The sequence below is a fragment of the Cryptomeria japonica genome, chromosome 11 (genome assembly GCF_030272615.1).
Source record: "Cryptomeria japonica chromosome 11, Sugi_1.0, whole genome shotgun sequence".
Taxonomy (NCBI): Eukaryota; Viridiplantae; Streptophyta; class Pinopsida; order Cupressales; family Cupressaceae; genus Cryptomeria; species Cryptomeria japonica.
Window position 1 is genome coordinate 253,474,460 of NC_081415.1, and position 21,240 is coordinate 253,495,699.

Consider the following 21,240-nt stretch of genomic DNA (forward strand, 5'->3'; position numbering starts at 1 on the left):
AACCCAATTAAAACTGGCTACTTCATCTCAATGCTAGAAAGTCCAAAACTTGATGGTGATCAAGATGCAGAACCTCCTACTAGTCAACTGCAAGAGAACAAATAAAATGCTCTCATCAGATGGATCCAATTGATGATGGAAAATAACTGTGGGACCCTTCTCCACCTACAGGTTTTATAACCCTTGCAGCTTAGGTTTTCAGGTTATTGCGTTGTTTTGACATTGTGATGTGATTTGTTGTTTCATTTTGGGGTCAAGTTGTTTTGTACGGTTGTTTAGTTTTTTAGACCACATGGACTCTTGTCTTTAGTTTGTGGGGCTTTGGCCCTTGATTCCACTCCATCTGATATTTTTGGAGGATAGAGTTGTATTATTTTTTTAAAGTAATATATATGCTCTATTTCATTGTTTTTAAAATGAAGTTATGAAGAAATCTAGAAAATTAAAATGAAACAAGATTAAGGGTAATAGTTCAATTGGCAATTGGTTAGCAAGTCTACTGATGTAAGTAATAAGGATCAGACTTCTCTGTAAATAGCCTTAATTTTTGTATTCTCTATTTTGGGCCTCATAACTAGTGCTTTGGTATCTTACTCATTAACAATGTAATAAAGCACACAGAACATGTTAATATTCTCTACTTTGGACCTCATAACTAGTGCTTCGGCATCTTACTCATTAACAATGTTATAAAGGACACAGAACATGTTAAATGACAATATTTATAACTTTCATAACTGAAAGTCCAATTATCAGCAACCTTTCTAGCCTTTTGATGTTAAGAGTAATCAAGCTCAAGTTGGGTGCCACTAAAGCTAGGAAACTGATCAGCAGACCAATTGCCTCAGAATGGATTGATGGATTTGTTCCCACATGTTAGGAGTATGACTGCTGTCATCAATGGAATAACAGTCGGCCAATAAGTTTGCTGCTTAAAATGGATCCTCTTGGTCCTTATTTCCTAATCAGCTCATTGTAAGCGAGTACTAACAGTAGGGAATGCAATGCAGTATATATATAATCCTTTAGCAAATTTACAAGGGGAACAGGCATTTCTAAGACTATTGAAATTTTTTGAGGTATATCTTGGATATTATCAGACATCTTTTGCTCTGCCCTAAATAGAAATGATGCCAATAGAACCTTGGAAAGAACTGCATTTAATATAGAAATTATTATTGAATTCATCAATACTATCTGGTTTACCCTGGCAATGACCAGGGGAAAACAGCCGCAAAGCAAACAATAGTACATTCAATTTCTTTATTGACTAACAGCTACTTAAAGCAAAATCCTTTATTAAGGTATATATTTTCAGATTCTCTTAAACAATCTGTGACAAATACAAATTTTGTTGCATTAGTATTTCCATCCAAAACTTAGACAGAAATTCAGTACTACCCACCGATTGGGTAATCCAGAAAACCTCATGTAACCACAAGACCTCTACACACCGGTTAATAATTTTATATACAGAGAGTAAGCAATCTCAATCAATAATCAGCAAGATTATCCTTCAAGCCAAGGCAAGGTTGGATTTCTGTAACATTATCATCATCTCCAATGATGAATACTGAATAAAAATACCAGAGATGCACATTGGTTTGCAGCTTCTTATGGTAATATAACTCAAGTTAAAATCAGCTCTCACCAATGCCTTAAATCGAAATTTACAATTGGGATCTTGCCTGGAATGATGTTCTTGAAATTCGCTAAACTTGGCCGGAACCTAAGAAAAAATGTATGAATTCTAGAATTTTTGCATAGAAGAATGGTAATCAATTCCCAATAGCAGACAGAAAATAATGCCCTCCATCAGCAACATGGTCATTCTTTAGTAGAAAACTTCTGATTTGTTAGTTTCTGTATGATACAGGGATAATTTCAGAGGCCAGTAATTCTCTCTGAAGTGGTGAGTAGAGGCTGTATCAGAATTAGAAAGACAAACTTTTAATGGAGTATTATTAACAAGTCAACTGATCCAGGCATTTCGATTTCCCTGTAGGCTGATCTTGGCTAGTTCCATTTCCATGCTTCACAACCTTCAGCTTCCCATCAGACTCGTAATTACAGGAATCCCCTGCTGACCCATTTCCGATGACATCCGCTGGAGGAATGAAGCAATCCATTGAAAGTCCAGGAACATTGAAAACCACATCATCAATTGTCCATGTTTCTTCCATTCGAGTTTTGGTGTGGTCCATTGCAATCTCTCCAAACTTGAAGAGGGTCACAATGGACCGACCTGAGTGAGCAATCATCACGCCATCCACTGCTTGGTAATCATTAATGGTTGTTTCTATGGTAGTTTCCCAGTAAACAGTACTTATTCCAGTAGCTTGAATTCGAGTAAGGTGAGAGTCCTCCATATATACAAGAAGACCCGTTTTCTGACTGAAATATCCAAAAAGCACATGCCTGATAATTTCTGCAGGACCGTCACTCCTTTCTTGTAGAATTGATGGATCAGCAGAAAGCTTCAAGATAAAACAATCTTCATCTCCAATTTTTTTTTCTCCTACACAGCGAGCATTCGCAAACATGATTGCCGTCGTTCTAGGATCTAAACCCTGAGATGAGAAAATTAAAAGGGTATCAGAGAATGCATCATTATCAACCAGATCAAATGTAATCAGCTAAATGAACTCTGATGAACAACCATTAACTTGCGCCTGTCCCATATTTATACCAGTCCCTCTACCTTACCTCGTTGAAAAATTATCCTAACAATTCTGCAACAATGCAAACTCTGTTTTCAAACACTACCTCAATGATTTTCATCCTAAATACCTTGTGAACACTTGTGAAGGCAATAAATTTGCTCCTCAAATTGAGAATCTGCAAACAGCTATACTATACCTATTTTGACTGAATTCATACAAAAATGCCAAATATTTTATATTACTGAACCAGCCTGATCATGCAAACAGTCACTTTCAGAATCCTTTTACTGAACTATAACTTAAGTTTAAACCTACTTTGCATGCAGTCACATTAATGATTAACATGAGAACACTACTGAACCATGACTTGTTGCTGGGTCCACCTCAGCACAGAGCTGTAATAAAACAACCAGCTTTCTAGAATTTCCAACTCTAGGCCCAGTCTGCTAACAGTCAAAATAAAACAAGAACGAAAAATATGTTAAATCAATTGACAGACATACCTGAAGAGCCCGACGCAGGGGCCGAGCAGGACCCTTTGCAGCATGCGAACCAAGCCATGGTGTATGACGCCAGACAATCTTGCCATTGCTTCCAGCATGCACTTTACTTTCACCCAAAACCAACTCCATCGACCACATATCTGGCATCATTTGCCACAAAACAAAGCACCCATTTTCTGTAGCCTTATTGCTTCGAGAAACTTTTGCAGCTATTTCACATTCTGTAGATACCATTTTGACTCTTCCTGCCATATATGAACTCTTAATTGAGTTCTGAAATTTTATACAGCCCGTTGCTGCCATATATTGCTGCACAATGTATTGTGCTGATGACGCTTCCTGCCCAAATCAACCGATCAATGTCTATTAGAATCAGGGAAAAATCATTCCCGCCTAAATAAACAGATCAATATATATCAAAATCAGCGAATATGCATTCCTGCCCAAAGTCAAAAAATCAGTATATAATCTTTTTGCAGTTGAAATTCTTCAACTTGGGCTGTTGCAATTGATTAAATAGTGCATGAATAATATCTCCGTAAAGATCAGAAAGTCAACCGCTCCTCAAGCTGTGTTCTAGCAATAAGTTGGAATGCTTACCTCAGTGGGTATGCTCCCGGTGATAATGCAATGCTAAAGTCTATAATCTAAAGAATAAGGTACCCTCTAATGCATGGAAAGGGGATTTCCAACGCAGAAAATCTCAGAGTCAAATAGAGACTTTCCAAAAGAAATAAAAAAAATGCAAAAATACAAATATGCTATATACCTATATAGTCAAGACCTTCCAAGCTCATTCTCCATTAAATGACATTAACAATACCCAGAGAAAAGCATGTTCTCTTGACAGCTAGGAAGAGATAATCATAAGACTGTTGGGATTTTACAGTTTCACCGGCTGGGTTGATTCCTTTTGTAATCAGGTGTAAATCAATGGATCACTGGGATCTCCTGGCCTTGGGGATTTGTTCTTACCTGACTGCAGCCAATTTTTGAACTGGGGCAATCCTGATAAGTGTGGGGTACAATTCCAACCTTGAACATCACTCTATCCAAGCTTATGAGGACTATCTAGCAAAAGAAAAAATCTGTAACAAAAGAAGAATCTGTAACAATCTATCAAATTATACTACATTTCGAATGTTTTAAATAATATCAGTGTCCAAAATACGGGGATATCACTTTTAATAGTCCAAAGTTCAAACCCGGTGACATAAATATGCCTTAATCAAGTCCAAAGGGTTTGAAATCTTTACCAATTAAACAAATAAGGTATGCTGTGTGAAATAAACGCATTTTTCAATAATCTATTCTTCATGCATTATGCATGATGGAGGCAATTTACCAGAAACTACATAATTCTATGTAACATTCAATGGATCCCAAAGCAATGCACAGAAACAAGTTACAAAGTGCGTTAATCTTACGGATTTGGAAAATTCTCATGTTTTTCAAAGAACATTGAGCCCCAACTGGCCTGAAAACAACAAAATCCTAAATATGTGTACGTCATTCTGAAGGGCTCTGCATCAGGAAAATCCTAAGGCCCTTGTGCCGAAAGTCATGGTCTAGTGACAAGGCAGAGACTAATCTAAGTTTGATAGTGCCTATTAACAGACTGCAGACCATTGTTAAAATTGATCTAGAAAAACAAGATCCCAAAATAAAGGGCATCAATTCATATGGGATTGAACTATACAAACACATAAAACATGATGGCGATAGCCATAAACCCAAAACTTCGGGACCTAATCAAACTAACCAGTTGATCCCAGAAGAACATTATAATACAATTACATTTCAAAGACTATTAAGCCTTAAAAAAGCACAAGATTCATGTTTCAGGGGTAATGCAGAAAGGAATGTAGTTATCCTAGACCTGGCATGTATGCTAAAGGGTGATTTAGGCAATGCAGGAAGAGCAATCATCTTAGAACCAGCTTGTGAGCTGAAATGCCATTGGGGCTCGATGGTTGTACACTCCTTAAAGGATGATCTAAGTTTTAAGTTACATTTCTTAGTGGGTGTTACAATCTGTATATACATTATCTAAACAAGCTGGTTATCTACAATGAGGATAGAATTAATCCCAAAACAAATACAAATTCCTTATAATGCTGTGTTCCTTCAATATGCAAAGAAGAAGATTGTAGCAAAATGCATAGAGAAAAAGGAATTGAATGCTTACAAAGGGAACATCTTTGATGGAGAGGTGGGGAAGTGGGTCATTAACAACGCTGACAGGCCCAAGAGGGCATCCGAGAACACCCACCAAGAGCTTCAGATCGGAACACTGCCCACTGGATTTGTTCCCATGCCCCCTATTGGTGACACTTTTCTCCATTTGGCCTTTGAGCCAATCCAGCAAAACTCCCCAGGAAGTGTACTTCTTCGCTGAATCTTCAAAGGCTTCAGAAGAAGGCTCCTCCCTGAGAGTCTCCAGAGATTTCATCTGATTTGACCTCGTCCCCATCTCATTTCTGCGCCGAGATTTCTGACCCATAATTCCTTCTTTCTTGCTTCTTCTCCCCCCTTTCTTATTTCTTCTCCCCCCCTTCCTATTTCTCTGCTGCAGCTACCTCAATTGGGGAAACCAATGCTCACCAATGCTGCATGTGTTGATAGCAGAGAATTGCATGCGTTTGTTGGAGGCGAAGGGAAAGCCTACCCAACTACAAGTGGGAGTACAAGTAGAACTCCAGTCAAGTAGTGAAGAAGAAGAAGAAAAAGTTGTGGTGCGTGAATGCAGGCCGTTAGATGACGTTAACAGACAAACGGACAAGGGACTGCACGTTGGTCCCAAAAGCGAAAGCTGGAATACATTTTTCTCTCAATCTTGTCCTGCGGATCCCACCTCCCCTTCCCTTCGTTTTATAATTACCTGAGCGGGTGCCAACCATGGTGGGAATTTTTGTTGGCGTTTTTGGGATTTTTTTATGAAAAAACTTCAATTGGGTATTGCATTGGATTATGTTCGCATCATGGAAGCAGTGGATTAAAATCAAGGTGCCATGGACTCAAATTGCTGGGTTAAAAGGGAAAACCATGGATTTTTCCCATTTCTGTTATCATGGTCTCTCGGGCCCAGTATTAAAATGGAATTTTTAAAACTTCATTTAATTTGTATTGTTAAAATAGGGAAAATATTACCTAGTAAGGAAATGTTCTAAAAGGTTATTTATTTCAAAATGATTTTTGTTAAATTGTGATGTTTTTTAATAATCATAACTTTTTTATTATTTAAATTTGTTTAAATTTTTTCACATTAGAATTCTTATTTTTGGGGATAGGGATTAGTATTTCACAAGTCACATTAGAATTCTTATTTTGGGGGATAGGAATTAGTATTTCATAAGTAAATTTTTAAGAAATTGTTGTTTTACCTTATTCAGTTCAAATCATAAAAAGTTTCTTGGTAATCATTTTTTCATAAAAATTGATGTTTTACAGTTATTCCAATTCAAATCATGAAAAATTTCTTGGTAATCAAAATTTTATAAAAATTGATGTTTTACCTCAAGTCTACTAATCACATGTCAGCATGGCTGTTTATGAGCATTTTTCTCCTTAAATTTAAGCAGTTGAGTGTTCCCATGCAAAAGTTTAATTAAGAGAAAAGGATAAAAAAGAATCTTTTCCTATTTTAGTGGAGCGACAACTTGTTAAAAATTGAAAATAAGCTTGGAATAAAAAGGGGGGCTAGAAATAAGCAGTTGCATGGGGACTTGCCCTAAATCATGAAAAGTTTATTGATAATCAAACTTTTATAAGACTTTTACAAAAAAAATTGTTGTCATGCTTTCTTTTTTGGTAAAAGTTTGTTGATAATCAAACTTCTATAAGACTTTTACAAAAATTTCGTGCCATATTTTCTTTTTTGATATTTCTCCCACATCTACACTAACTTTACATTTTTTTTCAAAATCTAAGTCCACTTTTAATTCTCTTAAATTGAAGTCTTTACCTTGGAAATAGGGATTAGTACTCTGTAAGAAAGTGCTCATAATAATTTTATCAAACTTTTAAAATTCCCTATTCAACTCAAATCTATTAGATTGTTGAAACTTTCTCTTTTTAACCCTACTTAAAAAGTCTCCCAAATCAAGTTCTTCTCAAAATTCTACTCAAATTATTCATTCAACTTTTAGCTTATTTTGTTGTTTATCAGTAAAAAGATTAAAAAAATTAACAAAAATTAAATTCATTGAAATTTTCGATTACTCCAACTCATATCTATTAGATTATTGAAACTTTTTCTACTTAAACCTATATAAAATTCTTGCAAATCAATTGTTTTAATTAAATTTTACACATTGATTCAACTTCTAGTTGGATTTGTCTTGTATTACTAAAAATAAAAACTTTAGTAACAAAACCAAATTCCTCAAAAAAATTCGTAGTCCAGTTTATGTCTATTAGATTGTTGAAACTTTCTCTCACTTAAACCTACATAAAATTCTTACAAATCAAATTCTCCATATAATTTTATACATGTTGCCATTCAACTTCTTGCTTGCTTTGTCTTTTTATCATAAAAAAAATTATTAGCAAAATCTTTCACTATTCCAACTCAAATCTATTAGATCATCTAAACTTTTTTTACTTAAATTTCACACATTTCTCATTCAACATTTTTGTAAATACTTCTTTTCAAACAAAATTATAATCTATGCTTTAAAGTAGGGTTAGTATTTTAAATAGAAAATATAAAAAATAATAGGTGTAATAAATAGATATCTCAAATATTTTCATACCCATTAAAATAAAAAATATGTGTAAAGAAAAGGTAATTGTTCTTTGAAAATCTTAACAATTAAATCCATTTAAAATTTGCACTCATATTAAATTCTCTACCATTCAAATAGGATGAGTATTCATTATTTAAATTAAATTTACATAAAAAAATTATAATGATACTTTTCATAAAATTGTGTACACATTATTTATTCAATTTTTCATATAATTTATTTATTAGATTTTCCTTCAAATATATGTAATTAAATAATATATTCTTATTATTATTGTTTTGATCAATAAGAAAGAATTATTTAATTTGATCTCACACTAGTGAAGGTGACAAGGGGGCCTCTTCCTCTTCAAACATATTCAAAGAAGAACCACTTAATCAACATTATTCAACTAAGAAATTGTATTGAAAATCCAACTTTGTGACCTTATCATTTTAAACATAACCCCATTGACACCTACATTATCATCTTTATAAAAATATAATAATTAAATTTAATATAAAAAAATAAAATAAAAAATCCCATTAAACCTAAACCTCTACACCCACCTTAGAGAGACTTGGTAAATGAATTTTTTTCAAAAAAAAAAAAATTATAATTCTACTTCAAGAAACTAAGTTTTTAAAAACTCAGGAGTTGCAACCATTCAGAACTTGGTTAGGGTGGAAGTATATAGCATCTCAAGCTATTGGGGCTTCAGGTGGATTAGTAGTTCTCTGGAAAGACAATAAAGTTAAGGTGCAGCCAGTTGAGATTAAGGCTAATTTCATTCATGTTTAGGTTATTGCAGATGGGAGATTTTTCCATATTTTATCTGTTTATGGGCCAAATTCTACAACTGGAAAGAAATTTGTATGGGATTCTTTATCTAAATCTTTTCTTCAGTTTTCGGATGAGTCATTCATTTCAGGTGGAGATTTTAATGTAGTTCTTTAATTAAGAGATAAGAAAGGGGGTATAATTCCACCCCCAAAGACTATGCAGGAGTTTAATGATTTTGTTTTCAATAATGGTATTAAGAATTGTGTGCCTCTTAATGGATCAGTCACTTGGTCGAATAGGAGACAAGGATTCCATCATATTGCAATAAGATTGGAGATACTTTTTTGTGAATCCTATGTGGTGTTCTTCTTTTCGAATTACACATAGTCAAATTCTACTGCTTGCAGGTTCTGATCACTTTGTTCTTCAAGTATATATACCTTTCAAGTCTATATATATAGGAATGGTGCCTCTTCATTTAGATTCTAGCAGATGTGGTTTAGGGATATCTCTTTCGTTCCAAAGCTTCAAGAGTGGTGGTTTTCGGCTCCATTTGTTCAAGGATCAAGGATGTATCATTTTTGTAAAAAACTACAATGGTTAAAAATAAAGATTAAGGAATGGAGTTCATTGGTTTTCAGAAACATTTATGTGGAAAAGGCTCAGCTAGAAGAGTCAATTAGTATTTTGAATGAGAATATTATTCAGAATGGTATTAATGAGGAGTCTTACAAGCAACAAGTGTTTCTTAATTCACAACTACAAGAAATTTTGTTGAGGGAAGAAATATTTTGGAAACAAAAATCAAGGGAGAATTGGCTTAGAGAAGGAGACAAAAATACTAAATTCTTCCATGCTTTGGTTAAAATGAAGAGAGAAAATAGTGTCATTTCTCAAATTAAAAATGGCTCAAGCGAGATAATTTCAGATGTTGACAAAATCTAGACTGAAGCGGCGAATTTATTTGTTTCTCTTTTTTCAAAATTTGAGGAAGAGGATGATGAGATAGAGATGAAAACTCAAGATATTTTGCATCATATTACCTCTTTGATCACAAATCAAGACAATTTGTAACTGGTGAAACCTTTTTCTTTGGAAGAAGTCAAAAATGCAGTTTTTTCCATGCATCCGGATAAGGCTTCGAGGCCAGATGGGTTTCCAGCTTTATTTTTTTAGAAATGTTGGAATGTCTTAGGTTCAGATGTGTGGAAGGTGGTTGAAGAATCAAGAAAGAATGGAAATGTTTTTAAGCAGTTTAACACCACTTAATTGTTTTAATCCCAAAGATGTCCAATCCTATTTTCTTTGCAAATTTTAGACCAATTTCATTATGTAACACAATTTACAAGATCATTACTTAAGCCATTTCTATTAGATTGACTTTTCTCATTCCAAAAATTGTGTCTACTCAATAGGGTGGTTTTGTTCCAGGTAGGGAGGTAGTTGAAGGGGCATTGGTAGTGCATGAAATAACTCATTCAATCATGTCTCATAAGAAAGAAGCAATGATGGTGAAGCTAGACATGATGAAAGCATATGATAGGGTCAACTGGAACTTTTTGCACCAATTTCTTCTCAAATTTGGATTTTCAAAATTATGATGTAAGTGGATTATTTCTTGTATTTTGGGTGCCAAGTTTTCAGCTCTAGTTAATGGCAGTCCAGTGGGTTTCTTGTCCCTCTCACAGGGTGTTAAAGAAGGTGATCCATTATCTCCATCCCTATTTATTATCATGGCAAAGGCTTTGAGTCGGTTGATATCTTATCTTCATAGTTCACTCATATGGAAGGGTATTCCTATTCCCCAAACTCAAGTTAAGGTTACACATTGTTCATTTTCTGACGATACAATTTTGTTTGGGGAGGCCTTCGTTAAGGAAGCAAAGATCATCAAAAAGGCTCTTCAACTTTATATTGAGGTATTTGGTCAAAAGGTGAGTGAGGTCAAATCTAAAGTATTCCTTTTCAATTTCTCCTCGGTGATCTCTTCCAAAGTATCATCTATTCTTGGTTTTAAATAGGATTCTCTGCCTTGCAAATATTTGGGAATACCTATTTTTCAGGAGTTAATAAGGGATGTTATTGGTCCTCAATAGTCCTGGTAATTAGGAATAGGATAACATCTTGGAAAAATAGCTGGTTATCACTTGCAAGCAGAATATTATTGATTAAATCAGTTTTATCCTTTATCCCAAACTACATTATGCTTGATCTCCCAATGCCTTCTAAGATTAAATCAGAATTAGAATATGTTCTTAAGACTTTTTTATGGAATGGAAATAAAGACCTCGAGAATAAGATTCATTTATTAGCCTGGGAAAAAGTTTGTTTTCCAATTTTTGTGGAGGAGCAGGTATTCCAAATTTTGAGGACAGAAATGTTGCTCTTGGTGCAAAGCTGGTATGGAAACTTTATTCTAATCCTTCATCACTTTGGGCTTCTATAATAAGGAGTAAGTATTTAGACTCAGATGTTCCTAAGAGAATATTTACCGTGTTAGACCCTCCTAAAGGATCTTAGATGTGGAACTTTATTTTGAAATGTAGGGATATTCTTCTACCAAACTTATCTTGGATTGTCCATGATGAAAGATCAATTAGATTCTAAGAGGACTCATGGAATGGGTATTCACCCTTGGATAGGATTCCTGGTTTAGATGTTAGCAAAGAAACTTTGCAATCTGAATGGGGTGTCTTTTTATAAAATTATTTTCAAGTTGTTAAAATTAATGATGTTTGGGCAGTATAGTGGAGGGATTTTGGAAATATTAATGCACCAATTGACCAAATAAAGTTATTGACTGATGAGTTGAAATCAAAACAAGTTTTCTTTAGGGGAGAGGCAGATAATCTTGTTTGGTTCCCTTCTAAGGTGGGGTCATAATCAGTAAGAGAGGGGTACAGGTTTCTTTCTCGGAGGAGATCAGATTAGTTTTCGAGAAATTTTCTTTTTGTTGGTCAGGTTGTGGTTTGCAAAAGCCTAGATCCTTTGCATTAGTTAGCATTGAAAGGTAGAATTTTAACAAGTGACAAACTATCTCGGTTAGGAATAACACAATCTTTTTATTGTGTTTTTTGTAATCAGGAATTAGAGACGAATAATCATTTACTTTTGGGATGTGAGATGGCCCAATTTTTTTGGAAATGGTTGATGAATAAACTTAGATGGGCTTCACCACTACAATCAACATTAGCTGATACCTTTGATTCTTGACCTAAACTGTTTGGTGATGCATTTTTTGGAGTCATTTGGGAAGTTGCACCTATTGTCCTAATTTGGAATTTATGGTGGGAAAGGAATAGGTGTATATTCATACAATAATATAACCAACCAGAAGGTATTGTAGACACTTAAATTTGGTTGATTAATTTAATCAGATCAAATCTCTTAAGTCCCTTATATTAGTTGAATAATTCATGTTATTAAATTAAGATCAAGTATCCCTTTTGGTTAAATTAATTAAATGAAGCCATGTCCCATTAGCCGATTAATTAATCAATTTATTAATTAATTAATCTCCCCTTTCCAATCCCTTTAATTAATTAATTCCCCCCTTTTCCATCTCCTTATTTGAATTAATTAAATTCAAATATTTCTTTATGATCACATGTCTCCTAACTTATAACTACCTAGCCTAAACCCCATCTAGCCTACCCCCTATCCTTACCTTTGGATTCTTAACCAACCCTATCCTTCCAAACCAACCCTCCTTCCTAACCGTTATGTGTGCACATTCCTCCTTATTTTCCAAATATTGGAAAATATCCCATTTTTGGGTGGTAGCTCCTCAAAAAGACATGTGTCCTTGAGGACACATGTCATCTATTCCCAAGACATGTGTCCCTCCCTTGGGACACTTGTCCCTTCCCCTTGAGACACTTGTCCTCATGGCTCCCTTAGGAGTGCCACTTGTCCTCCTTGAGGACAAGTGTTGTCTCCTCCCATCCTCTTCCTCTCCTCTCATCTCCTATTTCATCCCCCCTTTTTCTATGCTTTTCATCCACTTTCATCCAACTGCATCATTACTCTGTAGAAATCATCACTCACTCCCATTTCACCACCATCCATTATCATTTGCACCCATAATCATGGAGCAATATCGAGCATCTGAAGTCGTCATCAAGCATACATAAAATCAAGGAATAATCAAATCGAAGCAGGCATTCTGGTTTGCATTACATGGTTATTTTAGTTTCGTTTTGATTTTATCATTCTAGTCTTGAGGTGTATGATGTTTTGTGTATGTTTGGTTAATTAGCTAGCTTTTGATCCCTTTGTATTTTGCGCACATTTTTCATCACACATTTTTTGGCACGCCCGGTGGACCCACTTCATGAGTCATTTCTCACGTTTATTCTTGTTTGAGTGTCTTTTTCATAGATTTTGAGTACTTGTAGGCAAAAATGCGAGAATACACGTGGATTTTCTCCTTGGCGGAGGTCTATTTCAACATTTTTTTAAATGGTGGGATCGCTTCTAGAAGCAACGGGTTCACCACTTGAAACAATGGGTTCGCATTCCTCACATTGTACACAAGGTAAAATTCCAAAATTTACTTTCAAGATTGTTGTAAATGCTTTTAAAAGTTTTTCAACTAGTATAGCAAGTTTGTCACATGAAATAGCGGGATCTCTTTTTAAAACGACAGGAATGAATTGATATCTTTTTATAGAGATTTTTAGTTGATTTGTTTCTTACTGTCAAAATTCTGCATATTCCTATTCTAGCAAGTTTGTACTATGAAATAGTGGGTTCATTATCATAGCATAGAGCATTTTAAAATATGCATTTCAATAGTCATAAAATAGTGGGCTTGTTGCATAAAATAGCGGGTTCGTTGTCTAAAGTAGCGGGTTTGATGTTTAAAATGGCGAGTTCAATTTTTATAGTCATGTTCTAGCGGGTTTGTACTGTGTATTAGCAGGTTCGTGGTCTCAAAAATTTACTGTCAATTTCCATAATGTTATTTAATTTGATTTGGACTAGTGTGCTAACATTTGTGCAGCCAATCGAGCGGGTAGAAGACCTTGAAATTTGCAAACAATTAACGCTTTCTTTGCAGGATCGCCAAATAGTGGTTTCATTGAAATAAATTTACTTTCCTTTATTGCTTATTATATTTGCATATGTGTGTCTTATGATTAATTAGGCACACTTAAATTTCATAAAGGAAAGGAAATACATGCTTATGTTAATTAGGCACACTTCAATTTCATAAAGGAATTGAACCCTATGTCTTTTGTGATTGGCACATTTCTGCATGTGTAGAGCGATCCTACTTACTAACGCACACTATCCTCTCCCATGGCTCTCATGGTCCTAGGTGCAAGAGAAAAGTGTTAGTGACACTCGAGTCTCTTTTATAGGTAAGAGGGCATGTCCCGTCGAGTAGCCTATAAGCTCGAGTGAGGGGAGAATGACCCAAGCGATACTTTCTTTCGGTCTGCTATATAAATATTCATCATTTTAGCAAAAGCTATAAATCACTAGTGATGTTGTGTTACATTGATGGTTTCCCTCAGTATCACCATGCAAATACTTTCTGTGATGGTGGAAATATGATGAGTGATAAATCACAAGGAAAACTAACCCTTTCCCTCAAATAGAGATGAGAGTTTCACTATTGATTATCCTTCAAGCACTTTTCACCATTACATTAGGGAGATGAGGGGTAATTCACTAGATCCAATCTCCACAGAAAGATGATAGATTGAATTCTAAATGAATTAAGGATGTTACGATGATCCCCTTATTCCCTTTGTTTGATTTGAAATGGAAATCGATTAAATTATGTAGTGCAAAAGTGACAAAGAATCGATTATAATTTGAGATCTGAATATGGGATGAAGCTGTGCACCTGGATTTGGCAGGAAAATATCAAGATGAAGTCACCCTGCAGATTTGATGAAAATTTGTCTAGACCGTGGCAGGAATGTACATGGTCCTTTGAAAAATCCATGAAACGAAAAGGGTTTTTCCACCTCTACAAATGAAGCCCAAATTTGAAAGTACAGTTGCACACCTGCAACCTACACACAGAAAAGAGAGGGAAATGTGTTGGGATTGGGGGTTTGCCTTTAGGTCAAACCCCAGTTTTGGAATTAACTAAGTAATGAAAGAAAGTACTTGCAAGTAGATGTAAATGAAAGACTAAATTGTAAATCACCTCAAGGGAGGTTGTAGTAGCAATGTTGATAGAAATGTTTGTGTGGAATTGAATGTTGGAATCAATCTCCTCTTCAATGGTTGAATCCTTGACTTGAATGCAACACCTAGCCTTGAAGGGAGACTTGAGAATGCTCAATGCTGGAAAAGAATGCTTGAATGCTTGATCATGTCCAACTTCGACCTCTTCAACTTATTGAACTTATGCAAATGAGAGGATGAATGCCCCTTAAATACATGTTTGAAGGATTTGAATTTCATCATGGGCCGACATCGGGGAGATTTCCCGCTCACTGCACAACCCACAATGCTTGCACTAGAAAGGTCCTGCCCCAAAATAGGGCAGGGACAAGGGCGCCACGCCCCTATCCAAGGGGGGATAGGGGTGCCACGCCCCTATCCAAGGGGGGGCGGGGGTGCCACACCCCTGTCCTACCCCTGTCTCTAGGGCAGAGTGTGGACATAGTGATGTGGAGGCCAAGGAAGAAGCAGTTTTCATAAGTCGAGCACTCTTTGATCTCTGATTGGGCCAGAGGATTCAAGTTTGCATGTGTGAGGACCCTAATGCAATTGTAAATTGCTAGGGTCGCAATTTTATGACACTACATGTATCCCCCACTTTAGCGGGAGTATAAGCATATGTCGATACTATAGGTAAAGTACAAGGAAACAAGATTGAAAAACTTTTACCATGTCAAGGAGGAAAGATGTGTCAAGCCCCCAGTGGACTTAGGCTCTTATGACTTCAATTAACAAAGTATAAGGGAAGATCGAGAAGGGGAGAACCATGACTGCAAGTAGCAAAGTTCCCTTCTCCATGAGTCATTCAAAACAAGGATACAAAAGATTACAAAGCAAAGCAAAGTTCACTAAGTAATTCTAAGTATCACAAGAAGGAAAGAATGAGTGAAGTGTATGACCCCACGTTAAAGCGATCTCACGTGCCTTATCGGGAGCGATTGCTTTAAGGTAGGATACACCCAAGAAAAAGAGAAGAGAGGGAGCACGTTATCACAAGGATTTATCCCCCAATTGAGGTATAAACCCAAGGATAATAAACACAAAACACGAGGTAGTGTCGCTTTCCTCGAGGTCAGTATGATGTATGATAACTCATGTATATCATATATGTATGTGCATATAGTAATCTTTGTTCCCCAAAGAAGGACACTGCCTTAGAAGAAAGGGAAGAGAGGATGTCTTTTGAGTCAACATGAAAGAGACCTAGAGAAGATCTCAATGCTTTGCATCGTCCCCAAGTAGACATTAAGGAAACAATAGAAGAACAGGGATACATATAGAAGAATGGTCACAAGAGAGAAAGAAAGGGGAGAGAGAAATCTGCAGTGCTAATATTACTAATCTAGCATGACATTTGCCTCCCGATCTTGCTAATCACTATTTCAGGAAGGCAAGCAACACGACAGAGGAGCGACATCGAGCACAGATGGAGCTATCACAAGATCCAAACAAGGACTATACTCATGTGGTAAGTCACTTTGTTGAAATCTAGGAGCTAGGATTAAAGTTTGTGAAAACTTATCCGATAAATGTTTATCCACATCAATATATTCATGCTCACTGTTATAAGCATTAGGAGTTGTATTGCCATTATGAATAACATTTTCACATATTTTTTCATCAAAGTTTAAAGAAAGAGGATCAAGAACACGAATAGGAGTAAAACCATCACATGTTTTATGCAACTTATGATTTGGAGATGTAGATTGAACATCTTGCTTAGGAGAAAAGGGAATCATGTCAATTGTCAGAGTCTAAGGAGATTGAGTATTTTGAGGGATAGCTTCACGAGCTCGAACACAATGTCTTCGTTGACATTCTCTCGCACAACGATTCATCGAGTCTTATTGGAAGGCTGAGAAGGAGGGGGAACATTTGCATAAACAGGAATGTCTTTCTCCTTAATAGTGGAAGGTTTAGGTTGAGGCCTTATTGGTTGAACAATAGGAGAAGCAAACCTCTTCTCTCAATAAGAGGAAGGAGGTGGAACTCCGCCATAGAAAGGAGGAATATTAGGTGTAGGGAGGAGATCAAGTCCATCATGAGGAGGAGGTATAGGTGTAATCTTAGGAATAATATTGTGGCTTTTTGTAAGAGAAGGTAAAGTCACATCCATAGGAATAGGTGGATAATTTTCCTTAGGAGGGAGATTAGCTCTATCCGTGAGAGGAAGAAGCTCATCTTGAAGAATAATAGGAATGTCAAGTGTTGGTGATCTGGGTTGACTTAAGGATAAGATTATATCATTCTTCCATTCTTGATATGATTGAAAAAGAGCATCGCTCCTTGATGGAAGAGATTGAAATTGTTTAGGCCAAAAGAGATCAATAGGAACACTAGGGCTTCTTTCAGATGGACTAAATAGGCTATGGTTCACAGTTATGATTTCTCCATTGTGAGGAAATTTAAGACACTTGTGGATTGGAGAAGCAATAGCCTTCATGGAAGATAGCCAAGGATAGCCCAACTTCACATGGAATTGCTCAGAGGAAGGTATGATAACAAAGTCAACATCCATGGATTTAGCATGAACTTCAACAAGAAGGGTGATAGAACCAATGGTAGATAAGAGAATCCAAGTTTGGAGCCCTACAAATGAGTGTTTCAGAAGAGAGAGAACTAGGCACAATCTCAATAACATTAGAGGTATGAGATGGCAAGGGATCTGTGAAAATGTTAAGATTTTGATTAGGAGGAGCAACTAATTTATTCCCTTTATCATTTGCAACTACCACAGATATAGTATTATTATCTATCAAATCTTGAACCTTATGTTTCAATGCAAAACATTTCTCAGTATCATGACGAGTTTGACGATGAAATTGGAAAAAGGAATTATTATCAAAATGAGGAGATGCAAGTTTGGAAGGATCAACTTGTTTTATAGGAGGAAGTTTGATAACATTTTTATGCAATAACTGAGACATAATACTATGAAAAGATTCATTCAAAGGAGTAAAATGTCTTTCTCTTTGGAAAAATTTGCAAATAGGAGGCACACCTATTGTAGCATTCACATGGTTGTTGTTGACTGGATCATTGAATTTGATGAAGCTTTTTGTTGGTTTGAACTTCGCAAACGGTTGTTGAACACTCTCTCCCTTATCACTCGGATCCATAGGAGTGGATTGCTCCATTTGACTCAGAACCAGTTGATAATTGTGGAGTGTTGTGCACAACTGTGGAAAGGAAGTAAACTCAGAAAAAAAAAAAGATTTTCCTTGATATCTTTTTGTAAATTAGAAATTAAAATTATTTGAATATCATTATCAGGCACATGAAAAGAAATTTGAGCACACAAATGCTTATATCTACCAATGAAATCAGACACTTTTTCCTTAACACCTTGTTTACAATGCATTAAATCAGTCAAAGTGATTTTAGGACCAATGTTGTTTTGAAATTGTTGGATGAAATCATTTGCCAGTTGTTGAAAGGAAGTGATAGAATAGGAAGGCAGAGAGCAATACCATTGTAAAACCTTATCTCTTAGTGTTCTTGTAAATAGTTTTGCAAGCAATCATTGATCATAAGCAAAATCAGTACACAAGGTTTGAAATGTTTTGACATGTGTAAGAGGATCACCTTTTCCATTATAGAGTTCCAATTGAGGGATCTCAACATGTTTAGGTGGCATGACTTTAACAATATCAAGAGAAAGTGGGCTCGCAACATCAAAGGTGGGCACACTAAACTTGGATTGACTCATAGAAGCAATTTATTGTTGTAAGGAAGACACAGTTTGGGCAAGATTGTTGATTGTCATTTCGGTGGAAGAATTGATGTTAGAAATAGGTGATTGAGAAGGTGGTGTGATGTTGTTGAAATAAGGCATGGACTAAGAATGAGGTAGTGGGATACTATGATAAGTAGGCATTGGTGATTATTGGGTAGGAAAAGGGACACTTAAATGAGGAATAAAGTTGTTGAAGGAATTGCCCCCTTGTGTCACACTGATTTGTTGAGGAATAGTAGGAACACTTATGGAAGACATAGGTAACGATGGAGGATTAAATGAAGAAGAGGGATTCCCCCATGACCTATGGTTGTAGGAATGACATTTTGAGTTGAAGTATCCATGATGTTTGATGTGAAAGTAGGAATACTAGTCATAGGATTGGTCAAAGGAATAGAGGAATTGACCTGCATTGAAGGTTGTGAGTAACCTAGGGTTTTGGCACAACTCTTGATAGAAATGACATTAGAATAAATAATATGTGCAATGCCACACAATATATCAATTCCATTCTTATCACTTTGAAGCATGCGCTTAAGACCTTCATTAATGGAGGAGATTCATTATTAGGGTATTCTTGGGACATCCATTGTTGAAAGCTATCAAATTGATTGTCCAACGTAGAAAGTTGATCTAAAGAAACCCTAGTTAAAGCTTCTTCTTCATCATGAGATCCATCAATGGGGTAAATAGGCACATGATTAGAATGAGAAGAATTAGCATGATCCTCATTAAAGAAGTCATCCAAGCTAGGCTCCATCTCCTCAATAATTAAACCTTGGGAAGCCTTAATTCTAATGATTCGTCTGACGGGGATAGGATAGGTAGGACTAATAGTGGTAAAACTCATGCACTAGAGGGAAATTTTGAATTTTGATTTGTAGGACAAAGCTTGCAAAAAAAAATTGAGTAATGCGAAATTTAAAAAATAAGGATTACAAAATTTGAACTTTGTTGGAAGAAGAGGATGACACAATTTCCAAAAATGAAAGGAAATTGGAATTTTAAAATTAGGGCCAAGGGAATACCACTTAATTTTAAAATCAGAATTTTTAAAACCAGGGCAGACTATAATTAACCTCTTAATTTTTAAAATTTTCTTGAAAGTTGAAATGTTGAATTTTGAAGGTATTTCCAATTCTAGAGGGTTCAAAAATTGATAAAATCAGCCAATCTTTCAAATTTAGGCTAATAAATATGGTCATAACAATCTCCCGAAATTTTGGGAAAAAAGCTAAGGACCGTAGTGGGAACGCACATGGTCTGACCAACTTTTTTCAAAAATTTTCAGGGATGGACATTACAATGATTTTAAAGCTAACCCCAAAACATTGGTGAATTTTACAATCTCTAGATGGTTGAAATAAAGGCACAAAGGTGAAAATAGGACCCTATTAGGGTTTTGAAGAAAAAGATAAATTGAATTGAAATTTTGAAAAGGGTCAAACCTAATGGATAGGGACACCTTACAAATCTGAATGTAATTGAAATTGATTTGAAATTCACACAAAATCCAATTAATTTTAAAAATTAGGGTTTGATGACCTAACCACTTAATTTTCAAATTTAAATTTTGGGGAAAAGGGGGGAAATTGAAATTTTGAATTGTGGGATTGAAGACAAATATGAGAATAATCAAAAATCTGAAAATTAAGTTGAAATCCAATTTTTGAACAAGTTCAAGATGATTTTTGAAAATTAGGGTTTTAACAAGTAACCTCTTAATTTTGTAAATTTTAATTGCAAATTGAACAAGACAATGAGGAAATTGAATTTGACAAACACAATGATTTTTCATATCTAAGACAAATACAACCAGTTTTTTACAAATCACAAGTTCAATTTTAAATTTAAAAACTAGGGTTTTTTATGAATTAACCACTAAGTTTGCAAAAAGTTGAAACTTGTAAATAAAAAATATGCAATGTTGTTCAAAGGATAGCATGCAAGATGTCGGGTTCACCAAAATGTGATGGTAGGAAAATGATGAGTGATAAATCACGAGGAAAACTAACCCTTTCCCTCAAAGAGAGATGAGAGTTTCACTATTGATTATCCTTCAAGCACTTTTCACCATTACATTAGGGAGATGAGGGGTAATTCACTAGATCCAATCTCCACACAAAGATGATAGATTGAATTTTAAATGAATTAAGGATGTTATGATGATCCCCTTATTCCCTTTGTTTGATTTAAAATGAAAATTGATTAAATTATGTAGTGCAAAAGTGACAAAGAACGATTATAAATTGAGATCTGAATATGGGATGAAGTTGTGCACCTAGATTTGGCAGTAAAATGTTGAGATGAAGTCACCCTGCAAATTTGACGAATAGTTGTTTGGACCGTAGCGAGAATGTACACGGTCCTCCAAAAAATCCACGAAACGAAAAGGGTTTTTCTACCTTTGCAAATGAAGCCCGAATCTGAAAGTACAGCTGCACACCTGCAACCTACACACAATAAAGAGAGGTAAATGTGTTGGGATTGGGGGTTTGCCTTTAGGTCAAACCCCAGTTTTGGAATTAACCAAGTAATGAAAGAAAGTACTTGCAAGTAGATGTAAATGAAAGACTAAATTGTAAATCACCTCAAGGGAGGTTGTAGTAGCAATGTTGATAGAAATATTTGTGTGGAATTGA

General features: G+C 35.4%; 1 protein-coding gene across 1 annotated transcript; it reads right to left on the reverse strand.

Moving 5' to 3' along the window:
- Positions 1 to 1,278: 1,278 nt before the first annotated feature.
- On the reverse strand, positions 1,279 to 6,159 carry LOC131069678 (uncharacterized). Its single transcript, XM_058005191.2, has 3 exons — positions 5,355 to 6,159; positions 3,167 to 3,505; positions 1,279 to 2,570 (listed from the first exon to the last, which is right to left on the reverse strand). The coding sequence occupies exons 1-3, from the start codon at positions 5,667 to 5,669 to the stop codon at positions 1,965 to 1,967; spliced, it is 1,260 nt and encodes a 419-aa protein (XP_057861174.1). The 5' UTR covers positions 5,670 to 6,159; the 3' UTR covers positions 1,279 to 1,964.
- Between the last annotated feature and the right edge of the window lie 15,081 nt (positions 6,160 to 21,240).

Coding starts and splice junctions, on each gene's coding strand:
- LOC131069678 (XM_058005191.2), bottom strand. CDS start 5,669: ATGGGTCAGAAATCTCGGCGCAGAAATGAGATGGGGACGAGGTCAAAT. Junction 3,506..5,354: donor CCATCAAAGATGTTCCCTTT/GTAAGCATTCAA, acceptor TGATTTGGGCAG/GAAGCGTCATCAGCACAATA. Junction 2,571..3,166: donor CCCTGCGTCGGGCTCTTCAG/GTATGTCTGTCA, acceptor TTCTCATCTCAG/GGTTTAGATCCTAGAACGAC.